The sequence below is a fragment of the Daphnia magna genome, linkage group LG1 (assembly GCF_020631705.1).
Source record: "Daphnia magna isolate NIES linkage group LG1, ASM2063170v1.1, whole genome shotgun sequence".
Lineage (NCBI taxonomy): Eukaryota > Metazoa > Arthropoda > Branchiopoda > Diplostraca > Daphniidae > Daphnia > Daphnia magna.
The window spans coordinates 7027792-7050310 of NC_059182.1; the positions used below are offsets into that span (position 1 = coordinate 7027792).

General features: G+C 36.5%; 3 protein-coding genes and 3 long non-coding RNA genes across 7 annotated transcripts; 1 reads left to right on the forward strand and 5 right to left on the reverse strand.

Annotated features, from left to right (window-relative positions):
- Positions 1 to 2374: 2374 nt before the first annotated feature.
- Positions 2375 to 3833, reverse strand: LOC116935103 (motile sperm domain-containing protein 1; the record flags this gene model as incomplete). The annotated part of the gene is made up of 4 exons (XM_032942479.2): positions 2375 to 3008; positions 3077 to 3241; positions 3298 to 3648; positions 3725 to 3833. Coding segments are annotated over 3 exons (573 nt in total), but the record flags the coding sequence as incomplete, so codon positions are not given.
- A 397-nt stretch (positions 3834 to 4230) lies between these two features.
- On the forward strand, positions 4231 to 10523 carry LOC116935099 (uracil phosphoribosyltransferase homolog). The gene is made up of 7 exons (XM_045168389.1): positions 4231 to 4383; positions 8849 to 9048; positions 9272 to 9314; positions 9377 to 9526; positions 9607 to 9751; positions 10245 to 10375; positions 10430 to 10523. Exons 2-7 carry the CDS (start codon positions 8945 to 8947, stop codon positions 10502 to 10504), a joined length of 648 nt encoding a protein of 215 aa, XP_045024324.1. The 5' UTR covers positions 4231 to 4383; positions 8849 to 8944; the 3' UTR covers positions 10505 to 10523.
- On the reverse strand, positions 5097 to 5959 carry LOC123469419. The gene is made up of 2 exons (XR_006642691.1): positions 5518 to 5959; positions 5097 to 5455 (listed from the first exon to the last, which is right to left on the reverse strand). It is a non-coding gene; the product is annotated as an uncharacterized LOC123469419 (long non-coding RNA).
- Positions 10319 to 12722, reverse strand: LOC123469421. Its single transcript, XR_006642694.1, has 3 exons — positions 12712 to 12722; positions 11250 to 11253; positions 10319 to 10496 (listed from the first exon to the last, which is right to left on the reverse strand). It is a non-coding gene; the product is annotated as an uncharacterized LOC123469421 (long non-coding RNA).
- On the reverse strand, positions 11355 to 12112 carry LOC123469420. Of its 2 annotated transcripts, none has more exons than XR_006642693.1 (2): positions 11907 to 12112; positions 11355 to 11809 (listed from the first exon to the last, which is right to left on the reverse strand). It is a non-coding gene; the product is annotated as an uncharacterized LOC123469420 (long non-coding RNA). The 2 variants fall into 2 exon arrangements; XR_006642692.1 differs by having other exon boundaries at positions 11858 to 12112.
- Positions 12719 to 21151, reverse strand: LOC123469417 (diacylglycerol kinase theta-like). Its single transcript, XM_045168388.1, has 14 exons — positions 20991 to 21151; positions 20493 to 20648; positions 18732 to 18866; positions 18532 to 18666; positions 18238 to 18355; positions 17531 to 17721; positions 17183 to 17395; positions 16972 to 17106; positions 16532 to 16891; positions 16153 to 16444; positions 15880 to 16035; positions 15659 to 15815; positions 15476 to 15583; positions 12719 to 14108 (listed from the first exon to the last, which is right to left on the reverse strand). Exons 1-14 carry the CDS (start codon positions 21004 to 21006, stop codon positions 13911 to 13913), a joined length of 2370 nt encoding a protein of 789 aa, XP_045024323.1. The 5' UTR covers positions 21007 to 21151; the 3' UTR covers positions 12719 to 13910.
- Positions 21152 to 22519: the final 1368 nt, after the last annotated feature.

A 22519-nucleotide genomic window follows, 5' to 3' on the forward strand; every position in this document is an offset into this window, starting at 1 on the left:
AATATCCCAGTCGCTGAGAAAAGCAATATGAATTCAGTTCCGGGAAAGGAGCCTTTAAAGAAAAACACGATCGGCTAATCCTCGCTTGTCAAACAATGAAAATATCCCAGAAAAAGGCAAACTCGTCGCTGGGAAAGACAATCTTACTTCAGTTCACGAAAAGGGGCCTTTGTGCTAGTCGTCCTAGCCGTAGCCGTCAACCTCGAATTGCCAAAAAACCAGCTTTTTTAGCACAAAACTTTTTGTTTGATTAGGTTATTCACATGAGCAATGCATTATTCTGTTGTCTGTGGCTTACGTTGTCTTATTTATAATCAATGATTCTTTTTTTGTTTAATAAGACAATTTACGAAACCTAATCTGCCAGACATTTAATTATGTGTTGTACATTGACAGATAAATTGATTGAACTGGTAACACCTTATCTAACTGTTTCATCATTAAGAACTGGTTAATAAATAAACATTGAAAGAAAAAGACAGAGATTTTATCACATCTATTCAAATTCTCATTGAGTCGTAATCCTTATTTACCAAATTCCAGTTGTGTTACATTCCAAATAGTTAATCAATGAGTTTCAAATTTTTGAACAGATAATCTCAAGACTTAGTCGACATAATCTCCTTGATTCTTCACCACTCTCTCAAGATTGACTGTAATGTTGTTTAGAAGACTGAAAACAAAGTCTTTAGTGCACACTTTCTGCCAAACTTTAAAAATTTCTTCCCATAGGCGCTGCTCACTAAACACTTTAATTTGCTTTTCATTCAGCTCGTTGATCATCACCTTCCACAGCCATTCTACAGGCATTATGTCGCCAAAACACCTTGGCCAATCGAGAAGAATCAAATCATTTCTGTTTTCACTGTAGAACTTTTTCATGGCAGCAGAATGGTGAACCGGAAACCTGAATAAAAAACAACAATCTTGTAATGAATATAATAATATATAATTTACAAAGTAGTAACTTACCAGTCATGGACATATTGAATCATGTTCGATGAAGTTTGTTCTCTCAATGGAAGCACATGATTTTCCAGGAGATTCCTGTATTTAGCTGAATTTAGTCTACCATCAACTCGAGAAATTGTAGAGTTGATTGTCGACATACAGCTCCAAGCAAGAACAGTATTGGGAATGTTAGCTTTTTCTGATTGGTGATATAAAGAGACTGTTCCGTTGTCTTCAAACCTAACAAGTATCAAGATGTGTATGTAAGTAACATGACTAATGATAATATACTGAACCACTGAGCAAATGTGTTGTACTTTACCTGAACCGTTGACTGTCTCCATAAGCAACACCAATTGTATATTTATCGCCATTCTTTATCATGTTCTTTGCAGCTGAAGCTCTTGAAATTTTTTGGTCGAGTGTCAATTCAGGACGAAACATATTGTTTGAAGATAAAACCAAACACACGAAATCGGAAAAAGGTTTCAATCCACTAAATGTAATTACAAATGTTTAGTTTGGTCTTATTAATACAAAAATGAAATAAATTTAACCTACAATGGGCCTCAAAATGTGAAATCCTAAATTCGTTTGTGTTTTCACTTGTCAGTCTGCACAAATATGTCTAAACAGCGATATTTTGGCCCCTCCTACAGCTCCACCCACAGGAGGTGCTAAAATGTCCTTTTTACCCCGTTAAATGTGTCCAAATCAACCCAGACCCAACTAATGTCAAATAAACTAAATTATAATATATTTAGAAATACAATTTGTATAAAATAAAAGTACCCCCTTAAACTAGAAAAAAAGCCTATCAAACAGCTATCTGGGTTTAATCATAATGTTTCTTAAAGTATAAAAAAATTAAAAAACTAAACGCTTGAAATATTTTTTCAGATTCCCATTTTTTTAATTTCCCATATAATTTGAAAAATAAACAGTATTTCAAGTAAAAAGTTTAGTGGACAAATAAAACATAATTTAGCATATATTGTATTTATTTCGTAATTTTTTATAAACTTTTACATATTTTAATTGCTCTGTACATTATAGCCCCATGTCCCATATAGCCCCGGTCTCCCCTATTTGTTTTTTTCCGAAACTAATCGTCACGTAAGTGAGCACGGCATGGCACAAAATGGATTCGTTCGTCAAAAGCATCAGGTAAGATGCTAATTAAATCATTACGTTTCAAGCTGACATCCAATTCCTACTTTGTAGACTTTTAAATCGCCATCTGATACTGTTTGGAATTTAAATTACATCAGTACCGTGCTGCAAAAGTCTTTCTCAACCATACCTTGTCCAGCCGAAAAAGAAGAATTGTGGGATAGAATTATACACTACATTGGTAAATGTAAAGCACTGCATTTTCAGTCTTCTGAGTAATATTTATGTTAACGTTTTGAATCTAGGACTAGGTTATTCTGTCAAGAAAATTTCCCAGATCACTTCGATACACTTGTTTACATACCTACTGCCAGAGAAAATTTGAGTTAACTCCTGTTGTTGTATACTTACAGGCTGGATTTTCAGCTCGTGGCTTGCCCACTGATAGGCCGCCCTGGAGCAACATAACCGGGTTCCATACTTACAGTAAAGAAAATATTTGTAGATTCCATTTGTATCCAAAGAGGAATAACTGCATCTTGACCTGTCGGCACTGGATGGGAGTTTGTAATTGGGGTAAGATTGTCACAAACCACAAATACAAATAACCCTCTTGGTTTGTGTAAAATAATAATTGTTTTTTATTGCAATTCATTGGGAATATTACAGGGTGGTTAGAGTTTTGTCTGCAATCGCGGACATGACATTCCATTTTAACAAATGCGAGTTTCGTGTTCATTTGCATGTGTCAATCAAGAGAACAGCCGTGTTCAGATTACTTTATAAATTATCTAAATGTTCTTTTTTTATAAATCCGACATTAAGAAATCTCAACGATATTCTCGCATTTTGTAGGCGAATACAAAGTTGCCAATTCTTTGCATTTCCCGTAATTTCCTATAGGAGAAAGGCTTATACTCGAAATATGACCATTGTAACCAGACCTTAATCACAGTCAGAATAGAAAAATTAGTTACTTAGTGAATTATCATAGATCTCTTATAGTACATACCAAGAGAATAGGCAAATACCAATTTCTGCTGAGAAGACAAATGGAACAAGGATCACAGAGATGATGATGGGCTGCTTTCAGACTCATCAGAAGGCAACATTAGAGCTATAATACAAATAATTGCTACCACAATAGCAATATAGTTTTGCCCAGCAGTTTGATAACCTATAGAAATGCAATGTTTTAGTGACAGCTGAAGAAAAGTAAAAGCAAAGGAAAACCTAGTTTTGCAAGGTTTTCAGAATAAGCCTGGATTTGCATGATTGGTGCACTTGAATCACCAGAAGAGGTTGCAGTCAGCTCTGTGGAGAATTGCTTGTATGTATCCTGACTAGTAGCAGTAGATTCTGAGATTCCTGAGGATTTTCCTGGTAATAAAGTAACTGATAGATCCTTTTTCCCTAACAATTGCCTGCTAATGTGATAATTCATTTGAATCCTGAACTTGTCTTTAACATGGTAGCAGGTTGGCAATATAGAAATATGACGTGTAACTATATCTACACAACAATTAGGTTTAATGGATCCTTCAGGATCAACAATCCGGTACTTGTGTGGTGCATTGCATAGCACTATAAAAATAAAAAACTTGTACAATGTTATCTCCATATGCCAGGAAACAATAAAAACATTTTATTTTTACCACACCTTTGAAACTCACCACAAAATCATACGGATTGTAAACAGTGACCATTTGTTTGTGTGAAGACGATGATATACAAAGTAGGAATGGGATGTCAGCTTGAAACGTAATGATTTAATAAGCATCTTACCTGATGCTTTTGACGAACGAATCCATTTTGTGCCATGCCGTGCTCACTTACGTGACGACTAGTTTCAGAAAAAACAAATACTGAGATGTAAATCAACAGGATTATTACAATACAATCGGTTTAGCTGTGTCGCTGTGTCATGGGCTCGCAGCAACGTTAAACAAAAATAAATTGGGGGAACATAGTTGATAATCGACCGCTAGATGGCGAATGGGTAGGATTTTTATTTTTTTTACGTTCCTGCACGAATTTTTATTGAGGGAAAACCGCATGCCATAAAACCGCATGCCATAAAACCGCATGCCATATGGGCTATGGTTGGAGTCTCTTCATTCAAATTTCAGACTGTTCAGCTGCCACGCCATCTATGGAGCTTAACATACATAGCTCAAACAGTCAAAGCTCTCCAATGCAGAAGGTACCGCCGTTAATACTCCTTCATCTTCATGGCAGTACTACTCTACTTCTGAGTTGACGGGCATGTTGCTCTCGGGCAAGGTATCGGCATATCAGAAAGTACCGAAGAGCTATAGCCTTAGGCGTTTTCCGGGTTCCTTGCTGTCTCTGGGAATTCCCAGAGAGAAAGCCAGATTGCGCGGATAATTCTAAGGAAAATCGCGTTCCTGAGTCCTAGCAGAAGAAAAATATTTTCCGCCAATGCCATTGGTTGCTACAGGTTCTTTTTGTTTTTTTTTTGTTTTCACTTTTTGACAGCTAATTTCAACTGCTATTGCCTAAGAAAAAAGTGCAATAGCTTTCGGAAACCAAGAAAGGTAATTTTTTCAACAAAAATAAGTAATTGCTACTCCTAACCAAATTAAATATACTGCAGCTTCTTTCTAGTTCAGCTGTACCACATAATTTATTGTCATTCCAACTTACTTTAGGAACGTATTGTGAGACAAATAGGAAAAAAACAGGTAATAGAGTAAAAATGTAATAACTAATTATATTGAGTTTCATGCCATAGCATTTTCTTCCTGTTTTTGTAGGGAAATGGTATCCCAAATGAGTCTGGTTAACTTGGTTGCACATCGTACTAGTTGTCATGGGATGGAAAGCTGCAGCGTTAAGACAGTTCCATCATTCAGCCAGGAAAAGGAAGTAAGTATACAATTCTAATAACTATTATCATCTTATTACCCCTAGGAATGCCTGCGTTCTGCTGTTGCTGCTAACAAGGATGTTCTACGTCCCATTTGAAACAATTAATGGCAACAGGAGTTGTCCGACTAGTTACAAAAGCATTTTTAGTGATTATTCAAATAGCTTGTATTGAGCATCTATCAGAGAGGAAAATACAATTAGTGTCAGTAGATGGGTGTTATTTGTCTTGGTATGTTTTCACTAATTTTTCTGTAGTGTTCTTTACAGGTAACAGCTGTATTGTAACATCATTCAAGATGATTCTGAGCTGGAAGAAGATGGAAACCTTTTTCTATTTTTTTGTTTTTTTGTTTTTTTTGCGAACGAGGGAACTTAACACGTCCACTAAAGAACTTGCTATTTTGATTTTTTGGGCCTCCGTTTCCCGTATGTACAAGTCTCTTTTAGCTGTTTGTTCATCCCGCTCTTTCTGCCTCCTTTCAAACATTTCCATTTTTTTCTAATAAAAACAAAGTTAGTAAAATACATGTCTCGCAAAACCAACATTGTAACTGTACTTACCATCTCTAATGACTTAAAATCTTCCAAATTGGAAACAACTTCTGTCAACAATTTTGCGCTTGATCCTAGCTTTTTCTTTTTGTTTGAGGTAGGAGATCACTTTTTGTTATTGCTGCTTCCGCGGATGCGGCTTCTTCGGCTGTAATCATGCCGTCGGCAACCAGGTATGCATTTTCCTTGTTAGCAGCAACAGCAGAACGCAGGCATTCCTAGGGGTAATAAGATGATAATAGTTATTAGAATTGTATACTTACTTCCTTTTCCTGGCTGAATGATGGAACTGTCTTAACGCTGCAGCTTTCCATCCCATGACAACTAGTACGATGTGCAACCAAGTTAACCAGACTCATTTGGGATACCATTTCCCTACAAAAACAGGAAGAAAATGCTATGGCATGAAACTCAATATAATTAGTTATTACATTTTTACTCTATTACCTGTTTTTTTCCTATTTGTCTCACAATACGTTCCTAAAGTAAGTTGGAATGACAATAAATTATGTGGTACAGCTGAACTAGAAAGAAGCTGCAGTATATTTAATTTGGTTAGGAGTAGCAATTACTTATTTTTGTTGAAAAAATTACCTTTCTTGGTTTCCGAAAGCTATTGCACTTTTTCTTAGGCAATAGCAGTTGAAATTAGCTGTCAAAAAGTGAAAACAAAAAAAACAAAAAGAACCTGTAGCAACCAATGGCATTGGCGGAAAATATTTTTCTTCTGCTAGGACTCAGGAACGCGATTTTCCTTAGAATTATCCGCGCAATCTGGCTTTCTCTCCAACACAGTCTTCACCAGTGAACTGATACTGATCCGATTCCGTGTCGTTAAAAAACGGATTTTTTGAGGGCCGTAGAACGGATTGGTTTCCGTTCTCTAACGCTAGAGTCGCATGAAGGCAATAACGTTATGCCTACCCTCTAGCGCCTCTAGCTGATTCATAATCGGATTCGTTTCAGTTAACCGATTTTTGACAAAGCAGCGCGTTGTTCAAATCAGTGAGCGGACCCGTTTCCGTTCACAGATCCGTTTCAGTTTATTATCAACTTGTTTTTATAATAAGAAGCGCTAAATAATAAAAACGCTAAATAATTCCCGCCATCGTGCTCGACGGCGATTGGTTGATTAATTTTTACATATTCGGGAAACAAAACCTTATTTCTAACATTTCCGTGGGCATCAGCGTAATCTTTGTGATCTGAGAATCACGAAAATGGTATACTATTTAATTGATTTTATCAAAGATAAGTAATCGAACAGTTAGCTTAAAGTTTGGGTGTGTAAGCTCAGCCCCCCTCCTCTTTAAGTCTGAAAATGGAATAATAATAATCTGAAAAAGAATAAAGCGGTAGGCTGCATAGCATTAGGCCTGTGCGCGTGAAAAAGCGTTCGCGTGAAAAAGCGTTCGCGTGAAAAAGCGTTCGCGTGAATCATACGGGCATAGACAGAAAAGTGATTGTTTTTCAATTCATATTCGGATTCAGCGTACAAAGTTGAATACAGACTATAAATTTTAATATTATCGAAGGTAGTTTGTATAGTATAATATGCGTTTGCGTGATAAAGTGTTTGGCGTGAATTACACGTACATGCCTTTATAACGGATTGTTTTTTAATTCAGATATAAATTCAGCGTAAAAAGTTAAATAAATGCTATTAATTTTAATGTTATCGAAGGTAATTTGCATTGAGTAATATGCGCCAGCGTGAAAAAGCGTTCGGCGTGAATTACACGGATATAGATAGAAAAGTGATTGTTTTTGAAATCATATTTGAATTCAGCGTAAAAGTTGAATAAATGCTATTAATTTTATTGTTATCGAAGGTAGTTAGCATTGAGTAATATGCGCCAGCGTGAAAAAGCGTTCGGGCGTGAATTACACGGATATAGATAGAAAAGTGATTGTTTTTGAATTCATTTTTGAATTCAGCGTAAAAAGTTGAATATTCAGCATTAATTTCATTGTTTTTGGTGTTAGCGGGGGGAGTTATTCGTTTTTGACAAAATTTTTCATAGAAACCAAACGACCCAATTCTCTTTCCTTATCTAGGCGACTTTTTGCGAGATTTTTTTTCGTCACAAACGGCAAACTCCCGCCAAATTTATGAAACCATTAGATGTACTCAATTTTTTACACTGAATCCGAATCTGAATTCAAAAACAATCACTTTTCTATCTATATCCGTGTAATTCACGCCCGAACGCTTTTTCACGCTGGCGCATATTACTCAATGCTAACTACCTTCGATAACAATAAAATTAATAGCATTTATTCAACTTTTACGCTGAATTCAAATATGATTTCAAAAACAATCACTTTTCTATCTATATCCGTGTAATTCACGCCGAACGCTTTTTCACGCTGGCGCATATTACTCAATGCAAATTACCTTCGATAACATTAAAATTAATAGCATTTATTTAACTTTTTACGCTGAATTTATATCTGAATTAAAAAACAATCCGTTATAAAGGCATGTACGTGTAATTCACGCCAAACACTTTATCACGCAAACGCATATTATACTATACAAACTACCTTCGATAATATTAAAATTTATAGTCTGTATTCAACTTTGTACGCTGAATCCGAATATGAATTGAAAAACAATCACTTTTCTGTCTATGCCCGTATGATTCACGCGAACGCTTTTTCACGCGAACGCTTTTTCACGCGAACGCTTTTTCACGCGCACAGGCCTAATGCTATGCAGCCTACCGCTTTATTCTTTTTCAGATTATTATTATTCCATTTTCAGACTTAAAGAGGAGGGGGCTGAGCTTACACACCCAAACTTTAAGCTAACTGTTCGATTACTTATCTTTGATAAAATCAATTAAATAGTATACCATTTTCGTGATTCTCAGATCACAAAGATTACGCTGATGCCCACGGAAATGTTAGAAATAAGGTTTTGTTTCCCGAATATGTAAAAATTAATCAACCAATCGCCGTCGAGCACGATGGCGGGAATTATTTAGCGTTTTTATTATTTAGCGCTTCTTATTATAAAAACAAGTTGATAATAAACTGAAACGGATCTGTGAACGGAAACGGGTCCGCTCACTGATTTGAACAACGCGCTGCTTTGTCAAAAATCGGTTAACTGAAACGAATCCGATTATGAATCAGCTAGAGGCGCTAGAGGGTAGGCATAACGTTATTGCCTTCATGCGACTCTAGCGTTAGAGAACGGAAACCAATCCGTTCTACGGCCCTCAAAAAATCCGTTTTTAACGACACGGAATCGGATCAGTATCAGTTCACTGGTGAAGACTGTGTTGTTCTCTCTGGGAATTCCCAGAGACAGCAAGGAACCCGGAAAACGCCTCTTGCGTCGGTCAGTGTATCTCGTTGGTGACACGGAAGAAACATTTAATATAAATAGCAAAGACCTTGATAACTTTGATCCTTCCTTCATTGAGTAATGTCTGAGCTAAACTCTGTTGTTCATGAGGATTTTGGTCCGAATTTTCGCGTTCTCAAGAGGAATGACCAGACATGTGAACTACAGACCATAATTCGTGACAGGTGTTTTTGTTTATATATTTTTTAGTTACTCTAACTGTTTAGTTTTCATATGATATGATTGACTCTATGTGAACTAAAAATAGTTTTACACCTTGTTGCAGAATCAACAACTGGGCCACTTTTGTGTGCCAATACTGACAACTAATTTAAGAAGTGTTTCAATTCTGGAATTTTTTCAACCAACTAACAACTTATTCATGTTTTTGTTCCAACAATTTTATAGGAATACTAGTCGAAATGATTTCAAATTTTATGCTGACAGATTGGTATGCATAGCCTTTTCATTTAGATTTCTGGGCATTCTCATTTTTAAGATTTTTTTATCTAGATTCGTCTTGTTATAGAGGAAAGCTTAAACCAGCTTCCCTATTCACCTTGCACAGTTGTAACTCCTATAGGATTTCCATATGATGGTTTGCAATTTGAAAAGGGAAATTGTGGGGTGTCCATCGTCAGAAGTGGAGAAGCTATGGAACAGGTATGTATGTCCAAAAGCTTATGAAGACATCTTTCCTATTTGTTTATTTTCTATTTTAATAGTTTGTCTTTCATTAAAAGGGACTTAGGGATTGCTGTAGATCAATGAGAATTGGGAAAATTTTGATTGACTCAGATCATGATACCCATGAAGCTAAAGTTGTTTATGCTAAGTTTCCTGAAGACATTTCACAAAGAAAAGTTCTTCTTATGTATCCGATCATGAGTGAGTATTTAAATATTAATGGTATCCCTACAGAGCAGTTCGACCTAAATTTGTCCACTCCGCGAATGTGCCCGTAGTACATATTCCGGCTTATATCATGGTATCGACTGACGCGATTATAGTTTTACCGCACTTAGATACCGTGGCCAAAGTTTTATTATGTATTTACGAACATATTGCCCTATGGGGAAAGTTTTAGTCAAATATGCATTTAAAAGGCTTTCAAATCGACGATAAATATTTATTTACGCTTGTGTTTGTATAACTCTGGCCAAAGAATCGTGAATCTCTTCTAGATTTTTGTATGATTTCCAACCATTTCATTAGTTTGGCCATACAAATACGTTTGTGAACTAAAACCATGTTTTACTAGTAAGATACTAGTAAAACAAGTAACAACTAGTATTTGAAATTGGTGTTTGCATAATCCACTCTACTGCCGTGCATTACCGGCTTTAAAATTTTAGGAGTAAATCTATATTCATCTTACCAGGTACGGGCAATACTGTCGTTAAAGCAGTTAGCGTTCTAAAGGATCATTCGGTGCTGGAGGAAAATATTGTCCTTGCTAACCTTTTCTGTACTCCTCCAGCAACCCAAACAATAGTAACAGCCTTTCCTCAGGTAAGTGTTGAGATACGTCTGAATTTGAACGAAAATGAATTTTTGTTCGTATAGATGAAAATCTTGACTTCTGAGATTCATCCAGTTGCACCTAATCACTTTGGACAGAAATACTTCGGAACTGATTAAATACAATTTAATAAACAAACTTGTATTGTTAGATTTATTCGTATAAGGTAAATGATCGGTATAGAAAGTAACAACTTTGAAGATTTTTTATGGTGTTTATTTTACAAACTCAACAGGGATGAGTGTTTATTACTTAACTATGAAAGTAATTTTTTAAAACATATCTGCTGTCCAGTAATCGTTTCAGTTCCTTTCTTTTTTGGGCACTTCGAACCAGACTTAAACGTGCTTTATAATCTGCTTTCCATGTTTTATAATGTTGTTTCTATGTAATCTTACCATTTAACAGCATGTTGCATTTTAGCAAAAGTAGAGTAAAATTTTAAACGAGAAAATCAGAAAATATCTGCATCCTCACACAACTAGAAATGCCAATCATTGAATATAGCGGAAAAATCGGGAAAAATTAGGGAAAGCCTTCTCTGAGAATATTTGGGCAAATATATTAGATTCAAATGCAATTAAATGTTTTTGCTAGAAAAAAAAATAAAGGAAGAAAGAAAACAAAGTTGACCAAAGCATACATTTTTTTTTACTTTCCTTGCTTTGCATGCAGTGAAATCAGGAAATTTTACAGAATAGGACATTGTCAATAGGGTCTAATTCTCGAACAGCTATTTTTAGAACAGTGATCAACATCTTTTTTTCCAATGAAATTCTAAAATATCTTTGTAGATTCCAGTCAACGGTGAAATTCGTTTCAGTTCTAGTGCACAAGAAATTTATGCTTTTCAGGTAGTAACACGAGCCTAAAAAAAGGGGGAGGGGGTAAAAACTGAAAGTGTGGGCGATCGGAGTCGTACCCCTTGAAACTATTTTTAGAATATTTCCAACATATCACATGCACTCATGCAGTTATCAAAAACCTGTATTTCAATTCTTAAAAAGTTACAACAAATGAGAAAACAAACATTATCCTTGAAATATTATAATTGATTACAATATTTTCAGTAATTTTGACATCGCGTACAGTGATGAAGCTCATACATTCATTTATTTCATCAAATACCGAATATGTCTTCATCCATGACACAAATGGGGTATTCCTATAGGAAGTAAGTTAAGTTAAGTTAAGCGCTATAGCACTTAATCTACGACTGGTACAAAACAAATAAGGTCTTGTGACGTCAACGATTTAGATACAATATATGGCCTCGGTTACCTTGGAAATTGAACGTGTCTTTCTTTTCAATTTCTATTTGCTGATTGCGCACATTTCCTCTTTTCGCTGACGGCCAAGGCACATTGCGTTTCCTCCTTCGCGAATCATCGTTTCGTTTTCCATGTTTCATTTGGAGGTCGAATCTGTTCACACAATTTTCCTGACTTCCGCCCGTCTACAACTAGACATACGTCAGGTGGATTTTGCCAGAGGAACCGTAAGAAAATATACTGGATTTACCAACATGAGAATTGTAACACTGACGTCTTAAAAATTCGACATGTCAGCAGCGAATCTGGCGGAAAATCTTAACGAATTAGCCAGTCATCGAGGAAGATCGATAGTTTTCCGATAAATTTCAATTGCCGAATATCATTTTTTCACTTAGCTTTAAAAAAATTTCCTCCGAAAAGTCAAAGTTGTCACTCATAGTTTTGTTTCTTTAAATTTTTTTATGTATAAGTTATTCTGGAACAAGATCTGAATTAAAGCTATCTATGAAAACGTGATTAGTCGAAATTCAAATAACCGACGAAACAAATGTTAGAAAATTAAATAGTCTTGGGATCAATCATTTCTGACTTATCCGTTCGATGTGCCGACAAGGAAAATTTGCATCACTAGAACAACAATTTTGCAAAAAAGACGATTTCGAAAGAAACTAAGATAAACGTCAGCAGGAATAGACATAACCCAGTAACGTAAAGTAATTTTTTTAATTGAATGCAGTTAAAAACATACATCACAAATATTACCGAATAACAAACACATTTGTACCAGATTTTAAAATAAAGATAATAAATAGATTCGTGTTTATGCTTGTATTCTATTTCTTTGATTACTTTACGGTGTCATCTCGTTTACCATGATCTTCTTTTACAGGATGGCAAGCGGGATTTTTCATTTAACGGTTCAATCGTAGAACTACATCTGATATAGCAGATTTCCGTTTCGAAGATTTTTTTTTTTTATCCCAGTGATTTTTTTTTTCTTTGCTGTATTTTCGGTCAGGCGAAGGCAATTTATTATTTTTTAATTATATAACAAACGTCTGAAAGTTCCATGCCTTTTTTTATTTTACGAAAAGCGAGATAATCGGCATTAGGGACAATCCATTCAGAAACCTACTGGATTTCCTGTCTGAACAATATTTTCATTACGAGGTTCAATGATTGGTGATGATCTCCGATGATCATCAAACACCACCATATTGATAAGAAAAGAAAAAGTAAGGGGCCAGAAAACATTCAATGAAAACGTAGATTTCAAACGACCAGGAATACAGAAAACATCTAATTACCTAGCGACAATTGAATATAGCATTGGACGAGAAGCTTAATAACTTTGTGACCCATAACACTATTAAGTAAGACAACTCGAATTTATTTGACTAGACTATGTTCAGTAAAAACCTGGAAACCTTTGCTCCAAATCAAAGTGAAAATTGGTTCCAGCTAACCAATTCGCTAATATCCCCATAGTGAGGAGTTTCTTGTTGCAGACTTACAGCTTGAACTTCATTCATTACCTTTAAGAAAATTTCCTGCACAGCAGATACATATATACATTTTGTGTATATATATATGATATAAATAATCATAAATCAACAACAAAACAATCGTGCACCCATCGCAATCAAGTAACAGTCCTCAACATGGGCTAAACTTTTTTTGTTTTTGTTTTTGTTTTTTTTTTTTTTTTTTTTTTTTTTTGTAGTTCTGAAATCTGTTCCGGCCTCGTTTTAAAATTGAGTTGTTTTAAATTTACTGGATACTTTTATAGGAGCTAGGTAATGGAATGGGAAATTTCTTAAATACGTTTTAAGACATACGCAACATAACTGCTATAAACGGAACATATAAAAAGAGTACGTTGACTGGTTAAAAAAACGGAAACATGAAAGGCGAACTAGCAAAGAAAGAGGCATGGCACGATTTTACCTTTTTTATGCACGTTCTTTTTTTTTTCAAGGGAAGCAGGGACAGTTGAAACTGGAAATTAAATAAACATGTGAAGGAGGGAAAAAACTGTGTGATGGGGATGAGAAGATCTACCGTACGGTGCAATGTTGAACAAGATCAAATTTTCATCTTTTTTTTTTTTTTTATCTTTGAAAAAATCCGTGGTTACCTATTGCCGGCGATTTTGAGAGCCCCACAGGAAAGTGGGTTGTGCTACTCTCTTCCGTGATAGAAAGAAAATTTCAATACGTTTTGAGGTGAGATTGGCTTCGACCTCAAATTTTCACATCACGGTCGTTGAATAGATCTGTGTTTTGTTACCCGGGGTAGTTTGAGATTCGTCGAAGCCACTGTTGTCCAACTCAGATGCTGCTGGAATCACTGCAGGACAACGGATTTTGCTGTTTCCAACAGTATGATTGCCGCTGTGACCCACATTGCTACTTGGGATGTTTCCTTTCTTCTTTTTTAACATGGTAGCCTGTGAGTTCGTTCAACATTTATTCATTCATCTCTTTACGTAGAAACTTTATATGCACTCTAAAGTCGAACTTAAATTTTTACGTTGAATCACAACACCCTATGAAGGGTACGCTCCTTGAAAGTTCCTACAATTTGTGAACTTCGTTCGATTGGTAGATGTCGGAACCAATAGAAGAAATCTATTTGCATTAATGCTGATAAAGGTGAGTAGCACGGTATCGATTTCGTTATAAGGCTCTTTGTCGGAAAACGCTAACGACGAGGAAGTTTATTACTCCTAGAGATAGGGGTCACCATGCTCCAGTTAACCGGTTATAAGTAAGCATTTAAAGACAAGAAAAACCTCACTACAGCAGTACGAAGTAGTCGAAATACGAAAATGCTTTAACAGTCAGGTGGGAAAAGCCAAGAAGGGAACGAGGTCTTAAGTAGCCTAAGTATGGATCGATGGAAAACTAGGTGGAACACGCGAGCGCGAACTGGTTCAAGATCCAGTTGCAGAAAAGCGATCTAAACTCCCGTCTAAGAACGCAACAACTTGTACTTCTCTAGCTAATTCCCTCCATGGCAAGAGAAAATCAAGAACGACGACCGTGATAGAGAAGAGACAACCTATACTTCACCCTTTTTTTAATTTGATAATTAAGCACAATTCAATTGGGATTGGTGCAAGCCATATAATAAAGGCCGGAAACGCCAACGTAACGACACCTCATTTTCACGCCAATGGATCACCTTGTTTGTCTGTTTTTATGGATCTTTTATTTGTTTGTGTTCATTTTGTATGCCTCGAATTGTCTATAGTCCCAGGATTCGAGATTTAAACAACCGATTTGGCTGCTCTCAGCTGGCTTCAACGATTAACTGTCGGACTCTCCATTTGGTCTACAAAGCCGATCATAACAGCAGCTCAACGAGGTCAAAACATTTAACTCCGTTCAGATCGTATAAAGCTTTCTGTCGACTTCCGTTCGAACTTTTATTTACCGTCTCTCTTCAAACGAGACCGGTCGACAGTTAAACCATAGATCCGGCAATATCTAACAAATCGTAATAGCTCTAGACTAGTTGGTGCTAAGCAATATTTCATAGGATACTCTGGTTTGGCAATCTCCGACACTTCTAATCCTCGTGAGGATTCTGAAACCAATTGGTGCGAGATCTTAGAATCAAACGGTCTTATAAGCGGATTGCCTCCCTCAAGCCTGGGAACAATTTTCGGGTTGGGAATCCCCCCCTTGCCCCAGTTTCTTGTGCAATTCTCTTAATAAAAGACAAGTCCCCGCTGATAAATAATGCAAGCCGAGAAATGGTCTTATCAAGTAAGTAGTGTTAAAATCGGATCTTGATGAAATAAATTTTTACCTTCAATGCTGATTTCAGTACAACTATTTCGCCAGCACATTGAATCCAAGGTTCACCATCTACTTGAATTGGTAGTTCACTGTTCATACGTATACGGATATGCCCACCCTGTTTTTGTTTTTTGTTTTTCAAGAAAATGAATTTTTCAATGAAGGGCGTCAATTTATCATCTTTATGTTAGACCTGTGCAATTCTTATAGCAGAGCGTAGTCCCGACTGAATCTGACCCAAATGGAGAACGCCAGTAACGCCTACAACTTCCAGCATGCCATCCCAATGATTTGGCACTGAGAACTGGTCGTCACGTTCAAAGCCCCATGGGTTCGCACCAGATCCCCAACTAAAAATAAAAAACCACGTTAACCAATCTTTAATTCATTCCTCCTTCAATTGAACTATATTACCTTAAAATGTTCAGAATGATAATGCCTTCGACAGGGGGTAGGTCCACTAATTTTCCGTCCACCTCCAACCGGATTTCCTTGTGCATGTCTTTGCACATTTTGCGTCCCATCATTTTTCGTATACCCATCTTGACGTACACACCCTTGTTATGTAAACTGGAAAAAAAAGAAACGAAGAAATTATGTTCCAAAGAGTTGAAACGAGTAACTTGAAGACACTGTGTAAAATGACGCTTGAAAAAGATGAATCCGTACAATGTTTCAATAATTTACCGGCTATTGAATTTATTGGGATTTTCTTCTCGCGCATTGTGAAAATCCAAGCAAAGGTCGGCGTCGATTCCAATTCCAAAATAGTTGTTCATAACAAATATTTGGGTGTTATCCTCGTTGGAAATGGCTGTCGATGTTGACATGACTCCCCCTGTTCCACAGCCACCTTTACCGTCCTCAAATAGTTTCTCGTCTGATGGATGAAAAACCACGGTCCATCTATCAAGTCGAATTTCTTCGGCTTCTATGACATCTCGTAACAGATTTAGGGGATCTTCTCCTCCAGTATAACCTGAACAAACAAACAAAATTGTTATTTTTTTTTTTATTAAAGGGCATTTAGCTTTTTCTGAATAGTTAACTTTGAAAAAAAAATTACCTGATCCCCAGCGGAGAACACGGGCTAAATCATTTCCTGTACCAAGTGGAACAATAGCACAAGGCGGTGAAGAGCATTCACTGTCTTGGCCGACGTTGTCGAGACACTGTAGAACCCATCCGATGGTGCCGTCACCCCCACATACCAGAATACGGTAATCCTTAACGTGTCGAAACACGTAAAGGCCCGGCAAAGGTCCACCAATATCCAGATCGTAAACTTGATATGGATTGAGAAGCTTACGAAAGCTTGTGACTAGTTCAAGGCCTTGACATCCACCCGATTTCACGTTTACAAAAACCAAAAGAGGTTGAACTTCGGGAGGAATCAGCTGAGGTATAATATTTGGCAACAAAGCGGCTGTTGGAAAATAATTAAGACAACAAAAAGAGGGATAGATTCCACAAGTTAAATGGCAATGAACAAGTTTTTATTCGTACCTGATAGGCTGCGTTCCTCATAGGTTGCATCTTTCAAAATATAGCAAGCTTGTATGGCATCATCGAAATTCTGATAGGTTAACACCATTGAACCATACTCATAATAAATTGGTCCGATTGAAGAGTATTTATTATCTTGATAAAGATATAGGAAGCGTTTTTTTAAGTAAAAATACTTAAACTTTGCAAAAGGAAGACAATGATCAACTACCTTTCCCGAGAATGTCAAGGAGAATCTTCTCATACTGACGCTGAGAAAGGTTAAACGGCAAATTGCTAACAAACACAGCCAGGTTTTCACTGCATGGAACTTCTTTCGGTTGAAGGTAAAACCGAGTGCGTTGCATCTGACGAAGAGATTCTCGGCCTATTTGCTTTAGCGATTCCCATGGAATTTCGTCCCGAGAAAGAACTCGTTCCGAAACTTTTATTTTGTTTATGTGAATTGCCGTCACAAATCGCATGCAAGAAAAGCAAAAAATAAAGATGAACATATAGAGTTTGCTTAGAAAATTAGTATATTGTGAAAAAGAAAATGAAAATCAAACATTTGAATTACCTCCTTTGTGCATGATGATTTCCGTAACAGAAAAATCTTCTGGGTTTGCAGATTCCAACCCGAAGAGGGGCAGTGATTCGCTGAGCAGACTAGCAGCGCTGGTACCACTGCTAACCGGTACAAGCTTGGGAGATTCAGACACCTGTAATCTTCCAGCATGAACGCGGACCCAACCAGAATCGGTTGATTCCCTGGTTTGTCAATTTAGCAAAGCAGAGGGAAAAAACAAAAAACAAACAAACAAACAAACAAACAAAAGTTAGGAAGTGCCCTTAGCTTAAGGTTTAATGCATGGAAATTGTGAAACCAATCCCTTATGCGTCTATTTCTCACGGATCATGTTATAGATACCAGGCAAATTCAAGCATGAACTGTCAAATTAACTAAATGTTGTTAGTCAAAAACGTCGTAAACAATTTTTATAAAATGTTGGACATTCTCGGTGTTATAACGGTTTGTTCGGGTGGCAGTTCAGCTGACATAAGAAACAAGAACTCTTGTAGACTACGATTTACTACCATATTATCACAATATCAAGTTTCATCACGAGCTTTTCTACCCTCAAAGAGCTTGAATCTTAAACAAACGTAATGGATTTTAAGTCTCAATTTGGCATCTAATATGCTATACATTTTGGATCAAAGTTACTCCCCATCGCCCCCTAGATTTCCAGGGTTGAAATCAAGTCAAGCAATAGAAAATCCTACCGAAAACGGAGTAATAGGGCTGGCTTCCTCCCGTCTACTCGTGTCAGTAAGGGTATCGGGTAGGGCTCCTCAATTTCCTTCTCGGAATTTCCGCACAGATCTGTAAGATAATAGTCTCCTGTGAAATAAAAAAAAAAAAAAAAAAAAAGAGGCTCAAAAAGGTTGAATTTAAATCACTTAAACCGATTATATAATATTACTACTAATAGCTAATACTTGAAGCCGATTATTTACCGTGATGCGTTAATACCATTCATACATCTGTAAATAATAACAAGACACGTAATTAATTACCAGGATCTCCTGTCAGGTGAAATGCCCACATAGCAGCTGCGACTAGTTGTTCAACACTGGTGTGTCGGGGAACGGAGATCAGTTTGTAGCTATGGTGGCGAAACGAAGCGATCCCATCGTACACTTTAATCAATTCTAAATAGAAAATAGAAATCAATAATTGGATAATAAAACAGACTTTTTTTCAAGTCGAAATGAACCTTCATCGCGGTCATCGCGTTCCCTTGATCGATCTCGTTCTCGGCTTTGACTATAGTTATCATCAGTTTCACGGAATGATTTATTGGCAGCTTCACCACCACCACCGCTGGAAAAATCTTCTGAAATGCTCCGGGCTAAGGCATGAAACAAGAAACAGAAAAGTCAAAATTCTAGTTGATTTTTGAGTTGAGAACGGCATAATTATTCATTGGTATGGTGGTATATAAAAAGAAAACTATAAATGGCATCAAGATGAATCATATTATCACACAGGTAAAATACAACACGCTCTCATATTACTGATGTTAAACATAAACTGGCTATTATTAGAGTAATAGTAAAGTAAATCACCTAATATTGTAATGGCAAATTTTTATTTACTACATCTCCACCATTTAATTTGCTATCTTTTCCCGTCTTTTCCCAAATTAGGCTATACTGCGTTGAACTATTATGTTACGTTAAGAGATACCCATTAAAGCAATGTTAATTATTCACTATAAAGTACTGTATGGCCTACTTGATTGTCACGTCATTACTATTGCAATCATTGAATCGTAGGCCATATGCATCCCAGTTTATTTACCGAGTGTTGCCATGGTTCCATAGAGTACAGGCCAAGTGCTCTATGTACTTTTTGGATGTCAGTACAAAGTAGGATACGCAAAACAAGGCAGTATGACGTTTGCAATGCGTAATCAACTGTTTCATTCAGAACTATAATGCTATAACATAAGAAGCCAAATGAGGGCTGATTTTAAAAAAATCAATTCATAAAGTATTAGTTTAGCACATGAGCGAAAATTGTAGGAGACGTATACGTAAAATATACGGGAAAAAATTATTCTAAAAATTTTTATATTGCTGTGGAAATTGTAATCAAATGATACGAGTAAAATTCTATTTAAGCTGCCTTTTTTTCTGACATGTTACAACAGAAAATGCTCCAGTGTACACTGTACATAGTTTTGCACTAAGAAAAACGTTTCCTATGGGATAAGAAGAAAGCGGAACGTTGATGAATTGATAATTCCTAGTTAAGATTCTTCCCTCCGCGGAATCAAATGTTTCCTCCATAGGGGTCGGAAGATGGTAAATCAGAGAATGGGTTTGTACAATCTCTCTTAATGTCATGTTCAGCTAAATTTAATTTGGAACATAACATTACCCAACTAAACCTGTGACCCAAATATTTGTGTAGAAGAGTAGCCAAACAAATTTTCCCATTAATCTTCTCAGGGGAAGTTTCTTTCGTACGAACTAAGGTGATTATCTTCTATTTTTCTGGCTATTACCGAGCGTCCTGCTAATGAATTTGTGGAATCAATATTTCATAACCGCACAACAGCACTGACACGAATGTTCGTTAAACTACTATATTCGTTGCATTATGCTTTTCTGTAACGATTGTTCAGCATGCATCATTTTCACGAGCATCAGACAAACAGGATTTTCCCGATTTTGGAAATACACTATTTGACTCTGGGAGATCCGATTCAATCCCTATATAACAAGGAAAATTAATATTCATTTTCGCAATTAAAATAGCATCAATCTAATGCATCAACGTTATCAAATTTCAATTCCACTTATCCTACTTTTATCATAAGGAGAAAAATATCACTTATGGTGAAAAAATATGTTTAACGGATTCACGTTCATCTACTACACCCCAGTGGCAATTTTCAATGTATATCGATAATTAAAGAATTAAAAGCAAGCAAGGGAAACTCATACTCATTTAGCATTGAAATACTTACGTGATGCTGTTTCTCTCCTCCTTGGCTGTGATCCTATCAGCGTTTCCAATGCCACTGTATGGCAGTTATTACTAACGGCGTGCGGTGGAAGAAGACTTGGCGCAAGGACCCCGTAATTGCATTCGGGATTACTGATTTGTAACCCATGGAATGAACCTGCACATATAGGAGGAAAGGAAACATAAAATAAGCAGCATATAGACACAACAGCTTCGTTACTGACATATTACTGGTCTGCTGTTATAAACGAATTGGGCGGATAATTAGTGATACACGTAGATGCCAAAAATATCAAAAAAAACGCATACGGTTTGGGGGCTTTTTTAACCGGGCTCTTAAGACGGAAGGATGTCTCTTACACGATCGGATATTTTTGGTACCTACTGTATATTTTCTGCTAATAAATTGAAATTACGCAGGTAAATTCGTTTGTTGCAGCGTATCACAAGAGTAAATGTTTCTTTTGGCTTTTTCTTAATGTATAAAAGGTCCATTTACCGCAAATCCACACCATTCACATTTCCATCCTGCAAGACATTCGGCACTCCAACACGATTTCCGGCAATATATACACTTGGCGCCAGTTGGCAAATTTCCCTCTCGCCAGTAGTGGGTAGGCCGAATATCCTCCAATGTCCATCCAGGTGTGTAGGTAGAAGCTTGGCGACAATTTGGCAGGGCTCCATCCTGGCACTCGGCATGCACGTGATAGTCACAAACTAAGGAATATAAAAAATACACGGATTCAAGTGGGTTCATGAGGAATGCACATTTCGTTAAGATGAACGTTATCATTTTTCTTATTAAACGTCTAACTTAGGGAAATGTTTCTAAAATTTAATTCCAGGGAGCAGAATAAAAATTTGTGATAGGATCGGAAGAATTTATTTTTATCGTATTTTTTTTTTATTTATTTTTTATTTCGTACCTTCACATCGAAACGAATAGGTGTCATCCAGACGCTTCCGGCATACGTTACAAAACCGTCGTTTTTGACTGTGGTGGTTAGATTCGGCCCAAAAGTGCGCGACTGGTGTCTGAAACAAGGGCAAAAAAACTAAAAGAGTGAATGCGTTGTAGTAAAACTGCCAATAATTTTTTAACTGTTAACAGCATTTGAATTGGGAGACGAACATCTTTAAAAAGGATCTGTAAGCTAAGCAGACATTAAATTCCCTTTTTTAAGCTTCCTGCCTCCTTAATTTAATTGTTTCCTGTTAGGGAATATACGACATATTTTAAGTTACAAACTATGGCGATATTCTTGTCAAACATTGCGATGTATCGAACGAAACGTATTTATCTTAAGTTAACATTTTTCTTTGTTTCTATCCTTATATAATACAAATAACCGTCCCTAACCTGAACATGTTCTTAGAGACCTGTAAATAAGAATAGAAGCTTCGTAAATAAATAAATGTTTTTAAATTTTCAGCTGATGAAAAAAATGGCATAAATAACAAAGCTTTGTTGACTTAACATGATAACTAAGCGCTTTCATATTTTCCCATCTTATTGCTCTAAACGAGAAAACATCGAAGACATCGCTCTTTGATTCCTTGAATTCTTTACAAAAAACTAAGAAGATGATATGGTGCCTTTCGTTTGCTATTCCTACTATACGTACACCTACCCTCTTTTGTCCCAACAAATATTCCCAAACAGCATGTTCCAAATAATCCACAACTTCCCCTCCGCGAGAAAAAGAAAACAATTTTGAGAAACCCCCGAGAAAGTTCCCTGTTCTGCTTCAATATTCCACAGAAAAACCATCAGTGCTGGATGCCCTCAACGTACCGATTTTTTTTTGCCATGGAAATTTCCGGAAAAGCTAGAAAAAGGTACTTGGTTTAACAGCCAGAAGGCAAAAATCTTTTCGGACAAGATGTGTACAAATACGAAGCAACTTTATTTTTTTGCTTTTGTTTTTCTTACCTATTTGATAACTTTCATTACCAGACAATTCAAATGCTTTTTGCTTTTTCTACCTTTTCTCCCCAAAAACACAATAGAGCTGCGATGTGCAA